This window comes from Sphaeramia orbicularis, chromosome 19 (genome assembly GCF_902148855.1).
Source record: "Sphaeramia orbicularis chromosome 19, fSphaOr1.1, whole genome shotgun sequence".
Taxonomy (NCBI): Eukaryota; Metazoa; Chordata; class Actinopteri; order Kurtiformes; family Apogonidae; genus Sphaeramia; species Sphaeramia orbicularis.
In genome coordinates, this window is record NC_043975.1 from 38,948,617 (window position 1) to 38,972,195 (window position 23,579).

At 40.8% G+C, this 23,579-nt stretch overlaps 1 protein-coding gene across 1 annotated transcript in view; it reads right to left on the minus strand.

The window, feature by feature from the left end:
* Positions 1 to 23,579, minus strand: part of snx29 (sorting nexin 29) — a 265,361-nt gene that overhangs the window by 189,831 nt on the left and 51,951 nt on the right. The window contains exon 14 of the mRNA XM_030163645.1: positions 4,099 to 4,184. Coding sequence (XP_030019505.1) covers positions 4,099 to 4,184 — 86 coding nt within the window. The remainder of the gene's footprint in view (positions 1 to 4,098; positions 4,185 to 23,579) is intronic.

Here is a 23,579-nt window from a genome sequence, read left to right on the forward strand (position 1 = left end):
TCTTTCAAGGTGTTCTTGTCATTTTTCATCATACTTCTTTTACATTGTTTTCATCATCTTGTGTCTTTCACATTATCTTTATTTCCTTACTTCTCCTGCATCTTTTATGTGTTAAAACATCTCTTACATCATTTCCATCTTGTGATTGTAAGAGGTTTCATTTTGTTACATCTTGCATCTTTCACATTTTACATCTTGTTGTGTCTCTTATGCTTAAAAATACAGCTGGATTTCATGTCACACTCATGGGATTTGTGACATGTATGGAGAAAACACACCCTGTTACTAACTGTAGGAGCTTATACAGTTTTATAAAGTGGATCCATTCAGAGGTTCATGTTCTATACACCTGACATTAATTGCAGAACACAAACTCACCATTTTTCTCACACGGAGAAGGGGAAATCCTCCAAACAAACAGAAATGGATGGTATCACAGAGGAAACAATAATTATCACTGCTCAGAAACAGGAGGAAACCAGAAACATCTTTTGTGGGATGTCAGCGGGGCTGACAGCGCCTGAGGAGCATTCGAGAGATCACGTCTGCTACGTTATCACTAGACAGGAGGCTTTCAAAAAGGCAGAATACTGATCACGAGGAAGCATACTGACAGCACATGAAAAAGGGCTACTTGTGAATCAATCCATGCTCATATTTTTTTCTTTTGATTTTAGCTCCCCTTAAACTGCTTCACGCATTATACCTCCTCTCTACTCCCAGTACGCACGCACATACTGTAGCAGCAGACTCCAGAAGTCAACATCAAAGTGTGATGGAATGAGGCACATCATTAGGAGGAGAAGACAGAGGCAAGGGAGGATGAAATCATTTAGACGCTGCTGCGGAGAGGAATTACTACGCCTGTCGGGATGAGGGGACCAGGAAAGACAAGGAGGAGATGAAGGAAGGGTGAAAAACAAGAAGGAAAGGGTAAAAACGAGGGGAGAGTAAAAAGTCAACATAGAGAGAGAAACTGAGTGGCGTAAAACACAAGGGCTGGACTTTAAGGACCAACCAGCTGGGTGGTGGCTACTACCTGATAATGTGTGTTTTCATGAGTGTGGGAATTACTATTCCATCCAATAATCTCCCATCTTCCCTGCTGTGATGTCCAGTGTCAGTGGGCCAGGCAGCCTTATTTGACAGACTGGTTACAGTAATTATCAGAAACCAGAGAGATGAAACGTGGAGCCAGTCTGATGTATTAAACATTACCCTGTTGTAGGCAAGAGTAGCACTGTATTTGACTGTTTGAACTCAAAAAAAGAAAAAAAAAAAAAGGTTATAAAAGAAATCCTATTTTTGAGTCTCTTGCTGGAACATCTTTTTGAAAAGGCTTTTTTTTTTCAGGAGAATTGGCTTTTATTAAAATGACATTACTGCCTCCTAGGGCATTAACAGAAAAGCCGGTTTGTCGATGCATCAATGTCTATGGCACAAGTCAACGTTACTTTGGAGGAGTCGACTTGTCATGTGCTATTCTCTCTCTCCTTTCCACCACCCGACAGTGTGCGAGCCTTCATTCAGAGCATGTCGATACTCTCATCTTTCTACGTGAAAACATGGAGCGCAAGGTAGTGATGCACAGATCAGCAGACCTGGGTCGGGTTGGTGCAGGTCTAAAAAATGTCACTTTATTCGTGGGGCGGGTCAAATAATTCCACAAAAGGGATTAAAAAAAAATTCTATATGATTCTAAACACGATCAGGGAGCAGGAATGAAAATAATTTGAAGGGGGGTACTTTTGCAAGAATCATACCCTGGTGTCCCAGGAGAAAATCTTGACAATGCATCTATCTAGCCTCTAGAATAGTAGTAGACAAGAGGCTATTTACGTCACGTTCCTTTAAAACACAGTCACAGAGTGCAAGAGGTAACTAAACACAGGTATCACATACAGAACTCTACAATACTTAGTTACCTATGATATCTGGAGCATGTCAATCGTCTATTTGAAAGCATTAATAAATGACTTGTCAATCTAGTGAAAGGACAAAGACATAATGGCCATTCTGTTACACTGTCAGTGAAACTGGGAGTGTCCAAGACAAACTTTTCTTTATGCTTAGGGTACACTTAAAACCTCTGGTCACCTACTCGCCAAAGGTTTAGCCACCAGCACCACATAGAGAAACACAGGACTTGCATAATTACAGTTATTTATTACATACGTTGCTAATTTTAAGTTGGATGGCACTCCCTTAAGATTCACTCCATCTAAAGGGACAGGGTAGTATATTTTCCCTACCATAGTTTCAGGTCCTTCGACATCTGCACAAAACTGCACACATGGATTGGGTTATTCAGTGCTGTGGCCAACTGAGAGGCAGTATCAGACAAAAGATGCAAGGGCAAGTGTGGAAATGTGGGAAAAAATTCAAAAATAATGAGAAAAAACTAAAAAACAAGGAATAACAAGGTGAGTCAGGGTTTAAACCACAGGTGTCAAACATGCGGCCCAGGGGCCAAATTCGGCCTGCCAAAGGGTCAAATCCGGCCCACGGGATGAATTTGTGAAATGCAAAAATTACACTGAAAGTAAAACGATCAATGGTGTCAAAATCATTTTAATTCAGGTTTCACATACAGACACATACAGTCCAATATGATTTCAAGTGGGTTAGACCAGTAAAATATTATCATAATAACCTATCAATAATGACAACCCCAAATCTTCTCTTTATTTTTTTGGTGTAAAAAAGTAAAATTATATGAAAATGTTTACATTACCAAACTATACTTTTACAAAAAAATGTAAATAACCTGAACAAATATGAACGAACAGAAATGTCTTAAGAAAAGTAAATTTAATTTGACCAATATTCTGCCTGTTACTAAATGTTTTGTTCGATTGTAATGCACACGTGTAAATGATAAACTGAGGTAGAATATTGTTAAAATTGCATTTGTTTTTCTTAAGAGAGTCCAAGTTGTTTGTGTTATTTAGATTTTTAAGGAAACTTTGTAGATGTAAACCTGATCATAATATAACTTGACTTTTTTCACAGTTATCATTTTACCGGTCCGGCCCACTTGAGATCCAGCTGGGCTGAATGTGGCCCCTGAACTAAAATGAGTTTGACACCCCTGGTTTAAACAAACCTAGGGCTATATAACTGACTTGGAATGTCTGAAATGTTCCGCTTTTTGGTAAGTGCTTGTCATGATCTAACTACTACATCCATCTCAATTTAAAACCCAATAATGAAAGTGAGTAAAATAAGTATTAAAATCATAGACTACAGCTGTGTTTCCTACAACATTTTTGTCATTACATCTTTTACAGTATTTCTGTTGCCACATTATTAATATCTCTTGCATCATTATTGTTTCAAGTCTTTCAGATCATTCTTGTCTTTTCATGTCATTTACTTCGTATTGGTCTTCTTGTGTCTTTTGTATTGCCGTTGTTTTAAATCTTTCATGTCTCTTAAGATTTTTTTGTCTTTTACATCTATGTCATTTTCATCATGTTATGTCTTTGCCAAATCATTTCAGAACCACAAATAAGCATCTGGTTTCTTTAATACTCTGTGAGGACCAAAATTGCCATCCTTTATAATCATTTTCATCCAAAAAAAAAACTGTAAAAAAAAAAAAAGTTCTACACATCTCTTCAGTAGCATAAGAAAAGCCTCCCAAATCACAAATAACTCCATTCAGTCTCCCAACATGCAACTGTGTGCCCTATAATGTGCCATGTTTAGTTTATTTGCCTTTTATATAGCAGGCTTATCTTCCCAATCTTGACACAGACTACCTCACATCCTCCAGCAATGAGACAACAAAGGTAGAGTAATCACACCTCCCCAAAAACAAGGAAAAAATAAATAAAGTCGATAATTTAAGGTAAAGAGGCTTAGTGTGTTTGACACGCTCTAAAAGCTCCATATTAGTCATCTGAACCCTGTGAGAAAAGCATCAGAACTGATCAGGGATGAGGAGAGAACAGATGACCTTATTTTTGTGTGTGTGCATCTATAAGTGTTTCAGAGAGCGAAATAGAAGGACTGGGACGCGAATATGGAATCTAATTTCAGGTCATGATGAAGCTGTTTTGTGTGTGTGTGTGCGTGTGTGTGTGTGTATTTTACCGTCATTGCCCTGGCTCCCCTCTCTCTTCAGCATCTGTACTGCCCCCACATACTTCTTCAGCTGGACCTTCAGGACCTCATTCTCCCTGTACAATCAAAGACATAGTTTATGAGCAGGGAAGGCTAAAATGAAGGCAGGTTAGATTTCTTTAATGACATCTATAATACTCACAAAGAGAGCAGATCTAACCAGGTCTGAATAATGTAATTTCTACCAAAAAAAGAGGCATCTGTTATATCTGTGACCTGTATATGAGAGGGAAATTGGCAGGCTTTATAAAATATCCCTTTATCATTATTTTTTTTTGTTTGTTTTTCTGAAAGTCACATCCTAGGGCTGCATGCTTTGGCCAAAAAGTGTGAATAATATTTGTTGTGGCAATCAACAAATGGTGTCATGAAAATATGCACTTTACTGATCATTTAAATGTCTGTTTTCTTTACAGCACAAAAATAAATGTAATATGCCGTGCACTTTTAATACCCCTCCCCCAAATATGGTGTAGATTATGTTGATGTTGATTAGATTGTTTCTGTGTAAAACTTATTATGTACATATTGATATTTGAAAGTACTCAGATATTATAACTACACAAGGCACAAGACCATTTCATCTAGAAAAAGTAGGTCAAGGCCACCTATTTTCAATGGGCTTCTGTTCCACGACAAGATGCATCCACATAATAAATTTGGTGCAGATATCTCAATGCATTCTTCAAATAAGGCAAGTATGTCGTTGAATGGAGAGACAGATGGACGGATGGACAGACAGATGACAAAATGATTACAATACTCTTTCGGCCATAAGTTGGCCGAGGGGTAAAAGCTAACACTAATGTAAAAAAAAAACACAAACAAAAAAAAAAAAGATTATGTTCACACTTCTCTTGACACTATTATTAGCACAATGTGGACTTTTTTTTTCTGTTCAGTCATTCATGAACACATAACATTGCTGAACCTAGACCAAACCCAGATCATAACACTAGCTCCACAGGTTTGTAGTGTAGGGACTAGGCATGATGGGTAATCACTTTATCCATCTCTCTTCTCACCCTGATGTACTCATCACTCTGGAACAGAGTCAATCTAGACTCATTAGACCACATAGACTTTATCCACTGAAATACAGTCAAATCATTGTGCCCCGTATCAAACTGACGCTTGTTTAAGAAATGAGAAGCTACTCACTTCATCAGTTAAGGTTAAAGAACTTGTTGCAGCTGATACATATTAATCACTGCAGTTATTATCTGCTTAGTTAAAGCAACACAACAGACTTTTTCAGCCCTTCAAACTATATTTTCATTTTGGTGGTACTACTCACAATAGGTTCAATTACACTTTTGTCTTCACTCCAGAGCATCTGCCTTGCCTGCACTGGCATTATGCAATTTCTGGGTTCGGGTCGGGACCCCTACAGAAAAAGAACTACAAAATTTTACTGCTTTACGGCATACGTCACTGATACATTACATAATTGATGGGCGCATGCGCACGCAGTGACCAGCAGTAAGGAGTTTGGCGTCCCAGCTTTTGAGCTTTTAAGTTTGTTTTGAGGAATAAAGGAGACGAGCTCCAGGGGGAAGTTCACATCCAAAAGGATTTTAAGGACTGTTGTGCCATAGGTTTCACTGAGACATGGCTCACCAAACAGGACCACAACTCCGATCTTGTCACTGATGGCTTCGGGACCCCTTTCCAACTGAACCGCAAACCTGAAGTTATGGGTAAAACACAGGGAGGTGGGCAAACCCCCCTAGACCCAGAAAAAAAACAATCGTTTAATAACAAAAAACAAAACAAAACAAAAAAAACAAAACAAAAACGTCTGCCCCTTCAAATTAAAGTTTGCGAAGTTTCAGGAGGTAGGGAAAAGGTAAATGAGCTTCACACCAGTGGAAGACTAAGAGGAATTAGTAACGCGTCTTAAGTTTCACTTTCACGTTGCAAAGGGAAATGCCGATTCTGCCTCCTGCACTGTGTTTGATATTGTGCAGAGATTGCAGACTATCTCACCAAAGGCTCTGAACTTTATATTGGGTGATTTTAAACATGTGTAACTGAGGAAGACCCTAGTAAATTTCTCTCAATATGTCTCCTGTCTTGCCTCAGGAAGTTTGCCGGCATCAATGGCTTGTCAACAAATGTGTGAGTATTACAGAGATGGAAAATTTACGACAGTTGTTATAGACAATACTGTTTCTTGACTTTAGGGGGACCCCACAAGCAAAAGTTCTATGGTGTTGCTTTAAATCTAGGTGGTGACTCTTATTACCACATTATATATGTTTGCATCATTGCTTCACTAGCACAAAAGAAGGGATATTCATCACAATGGGAACAAACTAATCAGAAAATAATATCATCTGCATCAGCGATTGGAGAAACTGTTACTTATCCTCAGTCTTGGCCAGAAATTCTGCAATCAGCATATCCCTAGTTTCAATGTTATTCAATCAAATTCGTCATCATAATTGTTTTGTGAGTTTGAGTAAATAGAAACAGTTGATACAGGAAATGTTGCACTGCATGGCAGGTGTCACAGTTCACCCATAAAGAAGCCTGGAAAACCACTAATAGCCATCTGGTTTCTTCTCATTTCTCTCAGGAGTGAAAATCAGGCTTTAAACTAGAAATAATGATTTGGCTTTAGTGTTTATAATTATGGATAAACATTTTTTTGGCCTTTTTAACATTTTCTTCCCAGACTGCCCAGCTCTAATGAACTCAACTTTGAAATGCCAACTGACCACGGGTCCCTGGAGGTAATAAATAAATCTGACCCTCACGACAGTCTCTCTTCTCAGTCAGATCCTACAAATTCTAATAGCATTTCCAGTGGACAGGCTGGATGTAGAAGGCGAAGATAAGTCCTGAATGTTAAATTGATGACGATAAATGATTCATTAGTCATTGTCAGGCATAATATTAAACACTCAAAGCAATACATAGATGCTATTTAAGCTACATAGGGTTTGTTTTGGGGGGGGGGGGGTTGTACTAAGGTTTCACTTGTTTGTAACCAGTGTCCATTTATCATTTAATCTCTGGTCTTGGAGTAAACCTACTGGAAGAGCATCATTCATTGGTCTTCAGTGGCTTTTGGGAGGTGTTGGTAAGCCAGTCCTTGGAGAAACTAGCACTGGATCCTTTTCAGAGTCTGAAAAATTGGCAGTTTTTTTCGGAGTTGCAATTGCAAATAAGTTAATCTTGCAAAAATGGACATATATTGAAGATTGTATTGGTGTTTTTGATAAGATCTGGAAGCCTGTCCTGATATTTTCTTGGGTAAGGACTAATGCCATATGTTGAACATTCTACTTTTTCTTACTTTATTGCTTTGTGTTTAATAACTACAACTGTGGTTATTGTTACATGAAGTGATCTATATATTGGGTTTTTGTATTTCTGCTATATTCTTAAAAAGCAAATGAAAAAGACTATATTGAAAAAAGATGAAGAGCATGGATCAAATTTGTGCACATGATAGAGGACACATACTCTGCACAACAACAGGAAACTGTTTAGTGAGTTTTGTGACAGGTTGCTATAGAGGAAGATAGCGTGAAGTTTGCAGCGACATTTTGTCACCTGAGGAAAATAAAAATGCTGAAATCTAATCCAGGTGGTCAGGCTGTGATATTTTTGTCCCATGGCATGCGCCTTCACTTGTTATCACAAACCCACCTCCAACACAACCACAGTCAGGCAAGTAGCAGTTGACCAACCAGCTGCCTAAACTGGATGGAATCAGGTTTTCTGCAAGAAACTGGGTCGTTTCAACTGGATAAAGTTCAGTTAATTAATACTGTGAATCAAAGTAGGATTCAAACAGGTGGCATGTTCGTTGCTGTGCAAACAACTAAATCCAGACAGAGAGGGTTACTTTAAGTTCAGCGGGGAAGAGCTTGGATCAATGCCCTGATCTAAACCTCAGTGCAGCACCTCTGGAATAAATTGAAACAGAGACTATGAGCCAGCTCTTATCAGCCCATACCAGTGGCCCAGGGATAAACAAAGGATACATGAACAAAATTCAGAATTTCAGAATTTAATCCAATCCAATGAATGAATTTGAATTGACTCCACCGTACAGGATGTTGAACTGAATTTGAATATGAATTACAGGAAGTGGAATTAAATTCATTGCACTTCAGAGAAATTCATTCATATCACATATCAGTGAGAATGTGATACTCTTAACATACATTGTTCTTCTCAATGGAAGTACAGACGCTAACATTAAGCATACATTCCCCTAATGATGAATAATTAACAATATCTTCATTTCAAAGTAATCAAATGAAACAATGTTTTGGTAAATGCAATTATCATTTATTAAAGTACTTTACAAAAAAAAGGCCTATTTACTATAATAAAGTATTGTGTACATAAAGTCCATACAATAATATCTGTATGAAATTCATGCTGTAGTCATATGTAACATGTAAGGCCAGATCTACTAAAGGTTTGCATATATAAAAACAAAAAAATGTACAAACTGATTTACTAACAGTGCACACTAAGGGTTGCATTTTTCAAAGGTGCAAAATAGCGCATCTGCATCCAGTTAGTATGTTTGCCACAATGAATATGCAATATATGTAAATATATTAATTTAGCACATGCAAAGTGATTTATCAAACCCAAAAGCAATTTTGCTTATAGAAACTGCATCTATATTTAAAATGTCTCAAAGGGAGGTGCAAACGGTTTGTATGCGTAATTGCACACACATGGCTGATTTTGAAACGAAACGAGACGCAAAGAATGCATTTTTCACCCTCGTGTGAACATTTTTGATTGTGATTTAAAAATACACACCGACAATAGGCTACAGTGTGACCAAATTATGTGCGCCTGACAGTCATTCAATGCAACAACCCCCGCAGCCCCCCCACCTCTAAAATGAATCCGGTGCCACTGCTCAGCATTACCATTGTAGAACTTTTAGATAAACTAGGGGATGATTTGGGGCCAGTCACAAGGAGTCATGCAATACCTTCTATGACAAAACTCCTTCCAACGTTACATTTCCGTGCATCTGAATCATTCCAGTGCACTGTTGCCATTAGTGCTGGCTTATCCCAGAGCAGTTTTTCCAGCGTATTGTCTCAATGACGACAACCAGTCGCGCACGTAAAATCCTCATTTAAACAGGGTGGTCTCCAGGACTTTGCACCTGTTGTCATTTGCACAAGCAATCTTGGTAAATCACCCGCAAACTAAATCACCTGCAAGTAAATCACCTGCAAACTAAATCCCCCACGCAAAATTCTAGACTGCGCACACGCAAATTAGCATCTTAGTGGATTCGGCCCATTGTGTAAAGCTTCATTGTTAAATACACCTTCATTATGTATCATGAATTTCTTTGAATTTCATGGAATTCCAAATCTACTTCCTGCAATTTGAAATGCAATTCCGTATCCTGTTTGGAATCTCAATTCAAATTCAAATTCAAGATTTGAATTGGAATTTAGGGGTCATTCTCAATTCAGTTCTGAATTTTGTACAACCCTGCACCTGACTGCACCAAACGAAAGCTGTGCAAAATTTCAGGGTTCATAGTGTCAGAGAAGAAAGCCACACCTCCAGAATCAATCACCACTGTAGAATTTTTTTGTTGTGTTTATTAATGTCAAGGTAATCAAAGCTATAGTACTGTGCAAAAATCACATAAAGTGCAAAGGAGACCATCATAGGGACATGACATGCGTATGTCTGATTTCCCTTTATGCTGCAGCCTTTCAGTTAATATTTACAAAAAAAGGCAGACCTCTGAGACCTCTTCATGTATCACCCGTCCATCCTAAGGCATAACATTTAAAAATGCTACTTTATTCAGTTACAGGTGGCATTAGTGTAGTGGCTGACATATACAGTAATATGAAAAAGGTGTAAGGTTGAAATGAGCCTGCATATTTATTTCTCATTCTCTTTTCTTCACATACAACATTAAAATACAGGACATATAGGACAAGAGCCTTGAAAGACACACAACAAACTGAACTAAATGGGTTCTCTGAAGTTTAAAGTCCTAATTTAGTGCAACCCTGACCCCATGAAAAGGAGCAACAAACAGAAACATGTGCCTTGTGTTGAATGAAACATCAGAAATGAATGCAATAAATCTCATATTGTTTGAACAAATGGTTAAAGACATATTAAATGCAAAGGGAGCTCACACTAAACACTTCCACTTTGGTTTATACAAACTGTTTATTCACTGAAAAGTTTATTCTTACTGCTATCCATACTTCCAATATATCTCTAGATTGTATCTTAATACAGAGACTAAGAAATGAATATGTGTGGTCATTATAACTTTACTAAACCAAAAAACCTAATGTTGGACTAGGACCTTGGCACAGTAGAGTACTTACAAAGTCCAGGGCTCATATGGTCACCTAAGTGAAAATATAAACAAGTCTCCAACAACCCTGCAATTACAAGTACAACAGGAAGTATCCAGATGCTGTTACTCACAGATAAACCAAGTAGATTTCTTCACCACACTATCCATGCTTGGTATGTGTACATTTTGTGGGATTCAGGACAACAACATTTATACATCACCAATTTCAACCATGGTGCTGTCCTCCAGGAATGTCTACAAGTTGTGTATAATGATGTAAAAAAATTCTGTACATAAGCCCTTTTTATACTAACAAGTTGGCAAAGGGACAGCTCTGAAGAGTCATACACTTAATGATGATGCATCTCAAAGTCAATGAATCATTGGAGATTGTGCCCAAAATGTGAGTGAAGCAGTAGAAGTGTTTGTGTATATCAGACAGTGGATGAGGATGCAGAGACAAAGCCAAAGCACAGAGTGAGAGACAGTGACAGTCTCTCTACAAGCCATAACCGGTTGAACATCATCGACTTTGGGGAGGAAATCAATCAGAGATGGAGTGTGGCTTTATGCCCTTGGCAGTTAAATTTAACAGCCTTTGTCTTGCTCTGCCGTCTGCCACGCTCTTCTCTGCCCTCCCACCCCAGCCCTCATTCTCCATGGGTGATTTTTGGTGCCCTGCTTATCAGTCCTCATTCCCCACCAACAAAAGAGGCGCCTGCCTCGAGACCTCCTGAATCCACATGACGAGCTCTCGGAGGAGCCGTCCGAGTTGTTGTTATCAGAACCACCCTCAGCCCAGACGCTGTTTCAGACTGATTAAATTATAGCTAATACAAGCCGCTTGCTCCAAGAGTGTGTGGTGTCTGTGAAGGAGCTTGGCAGATATTCAGATGTGTCTCATTTTCCTGAAAGTGAGCATGGTGTCTGTTTTTACATCAGGTTACAGAATGTGACTGAACCCCCTTGATCATCAAAGCTCAGGTTAAACTGACATTTCAGCAAAAGGAGACGTTTTACTTATTAATAACTCAATCACACATGCACATGACAAGTTCACTTTTCATCTGTAGCCCCTATCATCACACCAAAATATTTAAGATGCTGCCAACATAATTCATTTCCTAAAAGCTCACTATTTATTTTACCCCACCACTGGTTAGGTGTTGTGTGTGTTGGGGGAATTATTTATTTTTCACATCTGAGAGTAAAAGACAATCTGAACAAACAGTAACTTAAGTGTTGCATCTGCACTTGAGATTCAGTTGTTTTCCAGGTTTCAACAGTCTAATAACGAACACATTTCAATGCATTATTGATCACTCTCCACCAGCTCAAGTGTTTTGTGCTGATGTGAAGTGTTTGCGCTTTGCATCATTTAGGATGGATTATAACGCTATAACTGAAAAACAAAAGAAATGTTTGAACAGGAAAACCACCATGTTGTAAGGTGTACTGGATCAGCCTCAGCTCTGTTCAGCATTACAAGGGAACAAATGAGTTTATTTAGGAGCAGACTATACTTCTCAATTTTGGCTAATGTCTGAGAAACTAATCTTTGGAAATAATAAGATATGTTTTAACCAGCTGTAGTGCAAAAAGCTGAGCAGATGCAGTAGTAAGATGCAGATCTGTGACTTATAATACATGCAAGATTGGTTAAGATTCACAGACTTGAATAAAGGTGTAAAAGATTAAAGGTGCCTCGGATGAAAACTCTGTGATTTTACACAACTTTTGTTAAAGGCAAAATGCAATCATCAGCTGATTTAATATGTAATTAACATTAGATTTCTCTGCTGTCCTGCTGTCAGTGGCCGAGTCATGACACGTCAACACAAACAAAGGTTAGGTTGCTATAGAGCCTGAGGTCCAACAGAAAAGTGGAACTAAAGACACCACAGGAAAAAGGGAAAGGTTTAAGGTGAGGTCAAGACCTGGTTTCATTTGACCTTTGTTCAAGATGTTTTTTGGCATGTGGAAAAAGTCTGTGAAAAGACACAGCAATGTAAAAATCACACTTTTTAAGCACATTTATTATTCGCTCTCTGCTTTACAAAAACCACAGAATCAAGTCAATCTATTACTGACTTGTACAGCATAATAATCTTTTAACCTGTCCCAAATGCACTGTATGTATCATAACATGTTACATTATATAACATTGCAATGAAGGGTTTAAAAAAAAAAAAAGATAACCCACTTGATTATCATAGGGAAATTCTGTCTCTGCATTTTATCCATCTTAAAGCAACACAACAGATTTTTTCAGCCTTTGAACTATATTTTCAAGGTCATTTTGGTGGTACAACAATTCACAGTAGCTTCAATTACACTTTCATCATCACTCCAGAGCGTTTGTGTTGCCTGCACTGGCAATATGCAACTTCTGGTTTCGTGTAGGTACCCCTACACAAAAAGAACTACAAAATTTGACTGCTTTACAGCATACGTCACATCCCCCCTTCACTTTCAGAAGAGGAGGTGGGTAAACAAAGTTACGAGTAAAGGAAAGCTACAAATAGGCTAACGGTCATGGCTGAAGCAGCAAGAAGAACAAAGAGGGTAAGGGTGTTGTCCAAAGAGACAAAGAAAAGAAAGCGTGAGAGTGATTAAATAAGTAGCCGGACAAGGGTGACTATTGGCCCAGCTTTCACTTACTGGCGTGAGCTGAAAGAGGAGGAGGGATACCCCACTAATGGAGACCTGGTGGTGTTACTGCGGGACTAGTAAGTGTGTAAAAATGAAGTTGTAATATGAGAATAATGTTGTCATATTTTGAGAAAAAAGCCATGTTACAAGAATAAAGTTGTAACCACTTGTTGTGTAACACAGAACTTGTAACATTTTGTGAGGTTATATTTTCATTTGGGGTTTACACACAGTGAAATACTAAGCGTATTAGCCTACCATCAACACATTATCATTAGCCTAAGGACTTCGAAGCGAGTTTGCACACATTTGGGTTTGTTTCATCATAAGAACCAAACAAATTTTGAGCAAATGCCCTCTTCTGCAGAGGAAAAACTGAGAAGAAGTTTTTAAATTATGACGTTGTTCACGTAATATTATGGCTTTATTCCTGAAATATGATATTATTCTCATAATATTACAACTTCATTCTCAAAATTATGACTCTTTTTGTATTCGACTTTATTCTCATAATATTTCTTTATTCTCAAAATATTACTTTATTCTCATAGTGACAAGTGTTGTTGTTTTTCCTATATGGCCCTAATACACTGTCGTAATATAGATCTGTCCATTTGTCTTTTTTTTTTTGTTTCTGATATTTTTAAAAAATAAAACAGAAATGTTTGTGTAAAGTCCTTTACCTGGCCTGAAGACATGGTTGACTGAATGCACATTAATTGTCTTGCCTCAGGAAGCTTGCCAGCATCAAGGGCTTGTCAACAATGCACGAGTATTACCGAGATACAGATTTACGACAGTTGTTACAGACAATACCGGTTCTTGACTTTTAGGGGGACCCCACGAGCAAAGTTCCATGGTGTTACTTAATACACACAAGATAAGCAATTAGCAGTAGTACGTAGACATTAGCAGTGGTGAGATGTGATTGAAGGCACTCAGGGATAAATTCCAGATCTTTATCAGCACTGTGGCTGGGGCACAGACAGGAGAATTAACCTATGTGTATAGTGGAACCCGAAGGGCCTGGAGGAACACATAGAGTGCAAGGAGAACAGGTAATTCAACACAGAATGCCTATGTTCCAACTGAGAGTCGAACCCGAGCCTTCTTGTTGGAAGTGCTTAGCAAAACAGTGTTTGGCAATGTACAGAGAACATTCACTTGACCAATGTTTTCAACAATCACACTGTTTTGTATTATATGGTACATATGCAGGCAGGAAATTTGAATGAATTCTACATGAACAAACATGGAAAAGAGAGAATGTGAAACAACAGCGTAATCTAGAACAGGACAAGAGCTCAGACCAGCTGAGATGAAATGAGGAGATAATACAGAAACAGGTCAGGTTTTAGTTTTGTATCAAGCAGAGAAAAGTTATAGGATGAAGTGTTGAGTGTTAATTTGTTGCATATCTTGGGATATAATTATTGCAAATCACACATGACAATGACTGCTGAAAAAGAATATTCTGTAGTCCTACATGACATGTATTCTTATCTGAATATGAAATGGCTTGCATTGGGATATGAGATTGTGGCCACAATGCACAACTCTATTATGAATACACAATTCTCTACATCAACATGACAGATGATAAGACAAGCTTGTGAGAGACAAAACCCTGACACAAGTTTAGATCACACCTACGTTACAATCTGCATCTTCGGTATAAAGCAATCTCAGGGGAAATTTGTGGAAGAGTAAACAGGCTGCTGACAGCTGATATTACCAGGGCCGTCAGCAGGACAATGTAAATAAGCAATTGTCCTGCAGGTTATGAGGGAACATCGCTCTTTAAACCTCAAACAACAGCCTCCAATGCACCGTATATTTCCAAATCCAATTTCAGAGCAGACCGATAAAACACAACCCGGAGGTGTAAATACACCCTCTGTGTCCTCTCTGTATGGAAGCATCCTCCCTGGGGTCATACAGCAGTTTGGCCCCCTCGCGTTAAATCAAACACACAACCTCATGACCGCCCATCCCCCAAAAAAAAAAAAAAAGAAATCCTACTAGCCAGCCCCGCACTGTCAGGTACATTCTCTGTTCCATATCTCATTATGACATTTCACCACAAAGACTTCATATTTCTCAATTCTCCCCTGTATGTGTGGTTCTGTTTGTTGTGATAAGAAAAGACTACATGAAGCCTCAGGGCAAAGCTTAAAGGCATCAGCTGTTTCTCTTCATGTACTTCATTTCACTGTTTTTAACATAATAAACATCTGTCAGCAATTTGTTGATATAATATTTAGGATGGGAAGCAAAGTCATTAGCATTGTCGCCTCACAGCAAATATGTCCTGGATTTGAACCTAGCACCGGTCAGTGTGGTCTTTCTGTGTGGAGTTTGCGTGTCCTCTCAGTGGGTGAAGGCAGGGTACACCATCGATGTGTACCCCGCCTTCACCCACTGGTAGCCGGAATAGGCTCAGACATCCTCATGACCCTCTCAAGGATTAATTAGGAAACCAAATGAAATGAGTTGTACTGAATTTATATGAAATTATATTCATACATTTGAAGCTATTGGAAAATTCTGATATAATGCAAGTATACCAGCCAAGAAAATGTACAATGTAGGCCTAGTCATCCTTTGACATTTTAATGCATATAGTATAGCTTTTAACAACTATAAACTGCTGATAGTCACCTCTAAAACAGAAAAGGAGATTGAAATTTTTTGTTTGTTGTAAAGAAACATATCCATATTTATATATCTACAGATTTACAGCTTCAGAAGCTTGTGACTCTAGTGTAGAAACTAATATGCGAGTGTTGTACGCACTAGTATTTCATTCTTCTCATGCATCTGAACTGTTGCATGTTACACAGGGATGGGTGCTCTGTCCAAAAGATGAAATGCCAATCACAATTCACAATCTGAATCACAATTTTTCCTGCCTCTTATAAAATGTATGGGTAGTTACAACAAAACTATTCTCACATACCCTGACTTATTTCCACATCGTGTTAGTTCTATGTCAACATTGTAGATAATTCTGGCAACCTCAGCTTTTGTTCTGAAATACTGATAAAGCTCTCTGGGTTATTTAGTTCTTGGACAGTGCTGCTACAGAGAATTTACAGAACAGTGTAAGTAAGGAAGTTGTTTTTGTTTTTTGGTGGAAGTTGTGAATATGGTACTAAAATGACTAAATCTCAACAAAAGAAAATGGCATATAAAAAAGCATGTCTGTCAAAACGTGCCATTTTCAGGGTGTAATTGCAGCTTAGAGGTTGTTGTTCTGTCATGCAGCAAGAAGGACTTCCAAAGCAATGAGCACAGATAGTGGAAAGAGAGAATGACAATCCTGCTACCGTATAACAGAAACAGAAAAATATTCATCCTTAAACCAACACTTACAGCGAGCCAGACTGAGCAACCTCTGGTACAGGCTGTCTATAAAGTCTCTACAATTTAACTGATTTATTACAAAAGTAAATGAATGGACAAATCTATGGAAATTATTATAAAATGAAAAGTAGATACTGAAGGTTTTTTTTCCTCATTTAATACACCTCTATATGGGCACCATTAGCTGCATGAAGCACATCAAGACTGTACTCGATTTCTTGCCATGTTCGTTTTCACATAGCCTCATCAATGGTGGCAATGGCATCAGTGATCTTTTGCTTCAGCTTGATTTGATACACAATAAGTTAAGTCTTTCAAGATGGCGGATCGTGAGGAGCATCATGAGGAGCAGCTACCTGACGAGGTAAAGAACCCAGAGCTCAGCAAACAAACAAAAATCATTACTCATTTCAGGGAGGACATCCACAGACTCACCGAGGAACTAAAGTCAAAGTCGGAGTTGCTGTCCTCCTGTAAAGACGTTGGCGATGAAAAATCTTTGTATATCACCTCACTCAAGGCAGCCCTCCAAGACACGGTCGTCTGGGACCACACTAGCCCTCAGCCCACCTCCAGTTCTACACCTAACAGACAGCTGCTTTAGTCCGAAGTCGTGGTCCTCGGCAGGAAAAAAGACACTGACAGCAATATCTCCTCAGTTTGTCTCGCCCTCTCCAGCCGCCTCAAGGCCCTGTCACATCTGGGCCGACCCCAACCACCATTCCGAGCCAGACCATGATCAGCGGTGACACTGTCGCCTCCTCCTCCACATCAGCTGCCGGAGCTCCCAAGGCTCCTAGAGGGATACCCGGCGGAGTCCCCGGGGTTCCCCCCCTGCGTATCACCGGAACTTCCAGGGCCTCCAAACCGTGGATCAAGTGGCTTCCCCTCTGGTCCTCGACTAGTATCCGGGCGCCACCTGACGCCTGTGTGGAGCTGACCTCCACGCTGGCGTGTGGTGGCATCTGACCACAGCCTGTTGCCATCAGGGGGTCCCCCCTTCTGCGTCTGGTGGTGCAGGGAGTCATCCTGGCAAATGCCCGTATCACCGCTCCACATCCTGAACATCGCGTCAGAAAGAGGTAATCCACAGAAACTCTGCCGGCCTGCTGCCTCTGCATCGCTCTGTGATGGCAGCCCCTGTCCACCTGTACCAGAGGCCACCTCATCGCTGCACCTTCAACCTGACGGCCCCTGCCGTGAACGCCCACTAGCCCAGCAATCGCAGCCACAGCCTCCTCCTGCAGCTGATCATCCTGGCCATATTCATGCAAGGACTCTTCCTGTTTTCTGTAATCCTTCCAAGATTACGTCCTCACATCCCCCAACGCGTCCACTATTTCCTCCCACCACCCTGATAGTGGGCGACAGCATCATCAGAGGCATCCGCTTCTTTAACGCCACCATCACACACTGTTTTCCCGGAGCTACTGTCACTGACATCACTGATCAAATCCCAGGTCTCCTTCGGTTGTTCCTTCATCCCATCCACCGTATTACAATCCACGCTGACTTCAATGATACTTCTCACTGTCAATCTGAAGTGATGAAAAGAGATTTTAAAGTTTTCCTCGACTCTCTACAAAACTGTGGAAAGTCGGTTTTCATGAGTGGTCCCACTGCCAACCGTCAGGACGTGGACCGCTTCAGCAGTCTCCTCAACCTGAGCTCCTGGCTGCAGTCGCTTTATGGTGCATGTGGCATTCATTTTATTGACAATTTAAGCTTTTTTGGAATAGGCCACCACTCTTCCGCAACGATGGAATCCATCCCAACAGGCTTGGCAGCTCCATGCTAGCGGCCAACATCCAGTACACACAACACCACATGACTGACTACAGGTGTTTACCTCACACACCTCCTCCACCGCCTTGCCGCTGCCTGCCACTGAGCATCCATCAAAACATCGCCCCCTGCTGTCCGCCTCCGGTATCCACCCTGCACTCCATCCCATCCATCTGGTCCCATCGTACTTCTGAGAGTGGATTACATCATCACATCAAACAGCAACACGTGAATCTGTCCAATCTGCACTCTTTTCCCAGGAATACACGCACACCCTCTGACACACGTCATCTGCACCTTGCCCTTTTTAACACCTGCTCTCTCACGAACAAAAGCCTCACCCTTCATGAATTCATTCTGGATAATAACCTGGACTTCCTTTGTTTAACTGAAACATGGCACAAACCACTGGACTATTTTTCATTTAACCAGGCAACACCCACAGGATACACATACATTGATAAACCCCGCCCAGAAACACATGGTAGCGTGGTGGCACAATCCATAGAAAGGACATTAAAATCACCACTGTCTCCACCCTAGCAGTCTCCTCATTTTAACATGTAACATACAAACTCCCAGACCCCACCTGTTAGAGAAATATGATATTAGACTATTCTCTGTAAATACCAGGTGTCCAGACCACGAGTCATGGATGGGTCATGATGACATATCCTATGAGAAAGCACCCAGGGTATGTCTACCATTCTCTATCTACATGTTTTCTGTCTCGTGGTGCCAGTTTGGGACCAGAGCAGCCTGTTGCCCTTGGGGAGATCAGGACATAGTGTAGGTGGGAGAAGAGTACAAACGCAGTTACTGAACCCATGCATCACCGTGTTTTGGGATACCTAAGCCAATGGTGAACTTGATCAACGTCATTATGTTTTGGACACTTGGACCAATGACTGTAATATCCATGTTCTTTCATAAGAACTTAGACTTCCTGGGTGTTAGTCAGTCAACTGCTGCATCTCACTGTATGTACTTGACTCCTTGCAAGTAAAATCTTCTTATTCCAGAATCCAGTGACTCCGTCTTTTGTCTCAGCGTGAAAAACAGAATTTTTCTATCGCTAGCCTTTTGATTATTTCTGTCATTTACCGCCCACCCAAACCAAACCCAGATTTCCTCACTGACCTCTGCAACTTTCTTACCAGCTATGTGCCATCTCCACATCCGTCCTCCTTCTTGGTGACTTTAACATCCATATCGATAATCCCAGCTGCACACAAGCCAACAACTTTCTTGATATCCTGCAGTGCTTCAACTTCCCCCGACACATTCCCTTCCCCACTCACAACCGTGGCCACACTCTGGACTTGGTCTGCTCCACTGGTCTCCAGATATCACCACCTTCATGCCATAACCTTCACATCTCTGATCACCTGTTAATCAAAATGGACATAAGCATTCCCACCCCCCCAAACTCAAACGTACCATAACCTTCCGTAACACAAAATCCATCACTCCCTCAGGTCTCACCACTGCACTCTGCCATATCCTAGCCACATTCCCCCCACAACCATCTGACAATCCCTCTGATCTTGTCACCCACTACAACAACACCCTCTCCTCCTGTCTGGACCTACTTGCCTCCAACAAAATCAAAAACCATCTCGTTCACCCACTCTGCCCCTTGGTACACCCCTGCACTTCACCAGATGAAAACACAGAAACGTTGACTTGAACAACTCTACAGGAAAACTGGACTCACAATTCATCTTCAAAACTACAAGACCACATCCAAAACTACAGATATGCACTCAATTCTGCCCGGTCAAACTACTACTCACACGTCATCCACTCTGGCTCCCATAACCCCAAGACATCAACTCCCTGCTGAAACCCCATGACAATATTACCTCAACATTCACATCCCACAAATGCAAGACTTTCCCGTCATTTTTTCAATCTAAAATTGACTCAATCTACAATAGCCTCCACACCCATGCCCCCTGCCCTACTTACCCCTGGTGCACCCCTCCCCCTCCACTGCTCAGCCACTATCTCAGTTTACTCCCATCTCTCCTGCTCAAGTTTCCCAGTTTATGACCAGCATGAAAACACCGACCTGCACCCTGGACCGCATCCCATCCAAGCTTGTTGAAACCTGCCTTCCTGTCCTTTCCCCACTCAACACTACCATTATCAACTCCTCCCTCTGCTCCAGATCAGTCCCCAACATCCTCAAACTAGCCGCTATCACTCCCATTCTTAAGAAACCTGGACTTGACCCTGACATCCCTTCCAATTTCTGCCCCATCTCCAACCTCCCCTTGCTCTCCAAACTACTCGAGCATGCCGTCCCTTACCAGCACCAACCCACCTCACCTCCAATAATCTCTTTGAAACATTTCAATCCGGTTTTCATTCCAAACACAGCACTGAAACAGCCCTCCTCCAAATATCAAACGATCTCCTCCTCTCTGCAGACTCTGGTCATATAACCATCCTTGTTCTCCTGGACCTCACCGCTGCCTTCGACACCATCCACCACTCCATCTCCTCTCCTCGTTTTGAAAAAACACTTCACATCACTGGCTCAGCACTCACCTGGATCAAATCCTACCTCTCAAATCGACAACAATTCATCTACATAAATAACCACTCCTCCTCCACTGTTCCCCTGTTACAGGGTGTCCTCCCAAGTTTGGTGCTTGGCCCCCTGCTTTTCATCTTCTACATCCTCCCCCTTGGCAATATCATTCGTTGTCACAGTCTCAAATTCCATTGCTATGCTGACGACGTTCAACTTTACGTCTCTTCTGAATCCATCACCTCCTCCACCCTCTCAAACTGCCTCTCTGAAATAAAAACCTGGATGCAAGCCAACTACCTCAAACTCAACTGTGATAAATCTCACCTCCTAATTATTGGCCGAAGATCCCTTACCCAATCCATTCACCACTTACATCTCACCGTTGACAATTCATCCCTGACTCTCTCTTCCCAAACCCATAACCTCAGAATCATCTTTGACACCAACCTCACTTTTGAACAGCACATCAAACAGGTCAAAAAACTTCCTTTTTTCACCTTAAAAATATAGCCTGTCTCCATCCATCTTTCTCCCTCCCTGCAGCTGAAACACTAATTCACGCATTTATCACCTCCAGACTCTACTACTGCAATAGCCTCCTCTATGGTTTACCCTCAAAACTCCTAAATAAACTCCAGCTCATTCAGAATTCTGCCAATTGTCTCCTCACCCACATCCGGTCACGTGAACACATCACCCCTGTGCTCCAACACCTCCACTGGCTCCCTGTCAAACACAGAATAACATTCAAGATCCTCCTCCTCACCCTCAAAGCCCTCCATCACCAGCCCCCCCCCCCCCACACACACACACACACACACACCTCATCGACCTACTTCAGCCCCATGCCCCTTCCCGCACCCTCTGATCCTCCTCTGTGCACCTCCTCGCCCCACTATTAAAAGTCAAGCACTGAACCTGGGGGGACAGAGCTTTCTCCATTGCAGCTCCAACCCTCTGGAACTCCCTCTCACCTTCTATCCGACACTGCTCCGACCCCAACATCTTTAAATCCCTCTTAAAAACTGGTGAACAAGGTGGCCAAGAAATTTAACCATCCCTTCCATTCCTTGATGACAGTCTGGAAATTAAACATTTCCAGACCAACATCCAGTTGTGAAGCCGCATATTCAGTCACGGTAAACATTTGCAGAAATTGCAGAATTGAAGAAAAATGGACCAATGATTCAATTGCACATGATCCCACAGTGTGATTAAAAACTTTGATAACCGCTGAGTACATAGAACAAATGTTAACATATCTCATCAATTGCTTTTGTAATTTTTTTTCTTTAATTGTAAAGAGACTTTGTGGACACCCAGTATGTTTTGTTGCTACCCTATTTCATTGTGCTGCTGCTCTTGTAGAAGAGGTTTTCAATCACAGTGATTCTTGTCTGGTTAAATAAATGTTAAATAAATAGACTGAAAACTTAAATGTAGCTGGAACACAAGCTGAACCCCACTGCATGAAAAGTGGGGTTATCGTCAGTTAACGTCACTGGTAAATTGCTTTGGAACTTCAAATTAACACCTTCTAGTGGGAATTTGAAGTCAGCACAGAAATTCTCTCTAACTGCCTGGAATTGCCATGAATTCCCAACCTCTGGTTAGAGAGGCTTGGCAAAACCCCTCCCCAGCCCCTTGGGCTATGTGAGGTTTTCGTATGTAAATGGTCCTGCTGTGAGGTATACAAATGCAAATGGTATCGTACATGACACAGCAGTTTACAGTGGAAGTGAGACAACAACTCATTGACTTGAACACCAGGCAGACACTGCTGGATGACTGACCAGACTGTGGCTGTAGACAAGAACCAAAAGAAGGCTTGTGCACAATCCAAAAATTGTGGTAAGTACATATTCAATTAATTATTAGATGTGTGCTATTTGGGTGGGAATTTTATCTTTGTGTGACTTTCTTAGTTAATTGCACAGTGTATGATAGTGTGGTTTTACTTGTGGAACTGATTAAAGTAATGAATCTGTCACATTGACCTGCTGGAACCTGGAGGTGTTTGTTCCCCAAAGTGACTGATTTTTTGTCTTGTATTTTTTTAGGAAGCTGTGCACTGTCTGCAAAACAGTGAAGGAAACAACAGATGGTATGAACCAGAGCAAGGGTAAGATTTTAAAGAGCCTGGATCAATTCTGCTCTATAGAAGTAAATTTATGCCTTTTCTGAACTATTTGTATTTTGTTTTCACAGACTGAGCTCACCTCACAATGAAGCAGTGACTTCTGATTTAATGGCAGCTCTAGCTGCAAGTCCAGGCTTGAATGGAGTAGAAAGTGGAGTCCTGTTGATAAGTAACTTTAATAGTTTGTTGTGTTTTGCTTCTCTATTGTTATAATCCTATACATCTGTTTTTTTTTACTCTTCCTAACTTGTATATTTTAATTCCAGTGGCCTGTAAGACATAATGAAACAGTCCGATGGAACTACACATACAGCCAACCAGATCTAACAGTCCAGGCAGAAGCCATGAACATTTACAGCCCACAGCAGAGAATAAAGACTGTAAGATTTATAAGAATCTGTATTTAATCTTAATCTATCACAAACACCACACTCTACTATTCTGTTAACCTCACAGTGCAGCAGTGATGGTACTTCTGTCTTTACAGCAGCTGGAGGCAACAGAGGGGTGAACTAGACAACAAGGAGGAGATTTTTGGAAGGGGGGGGGGGGGGGGGGGTCACAATTGATATGACGTCCGATGAAGAAGATGGCACTGCTGATGGGACATCTGGGTTGACTGTAAGACCTCCATC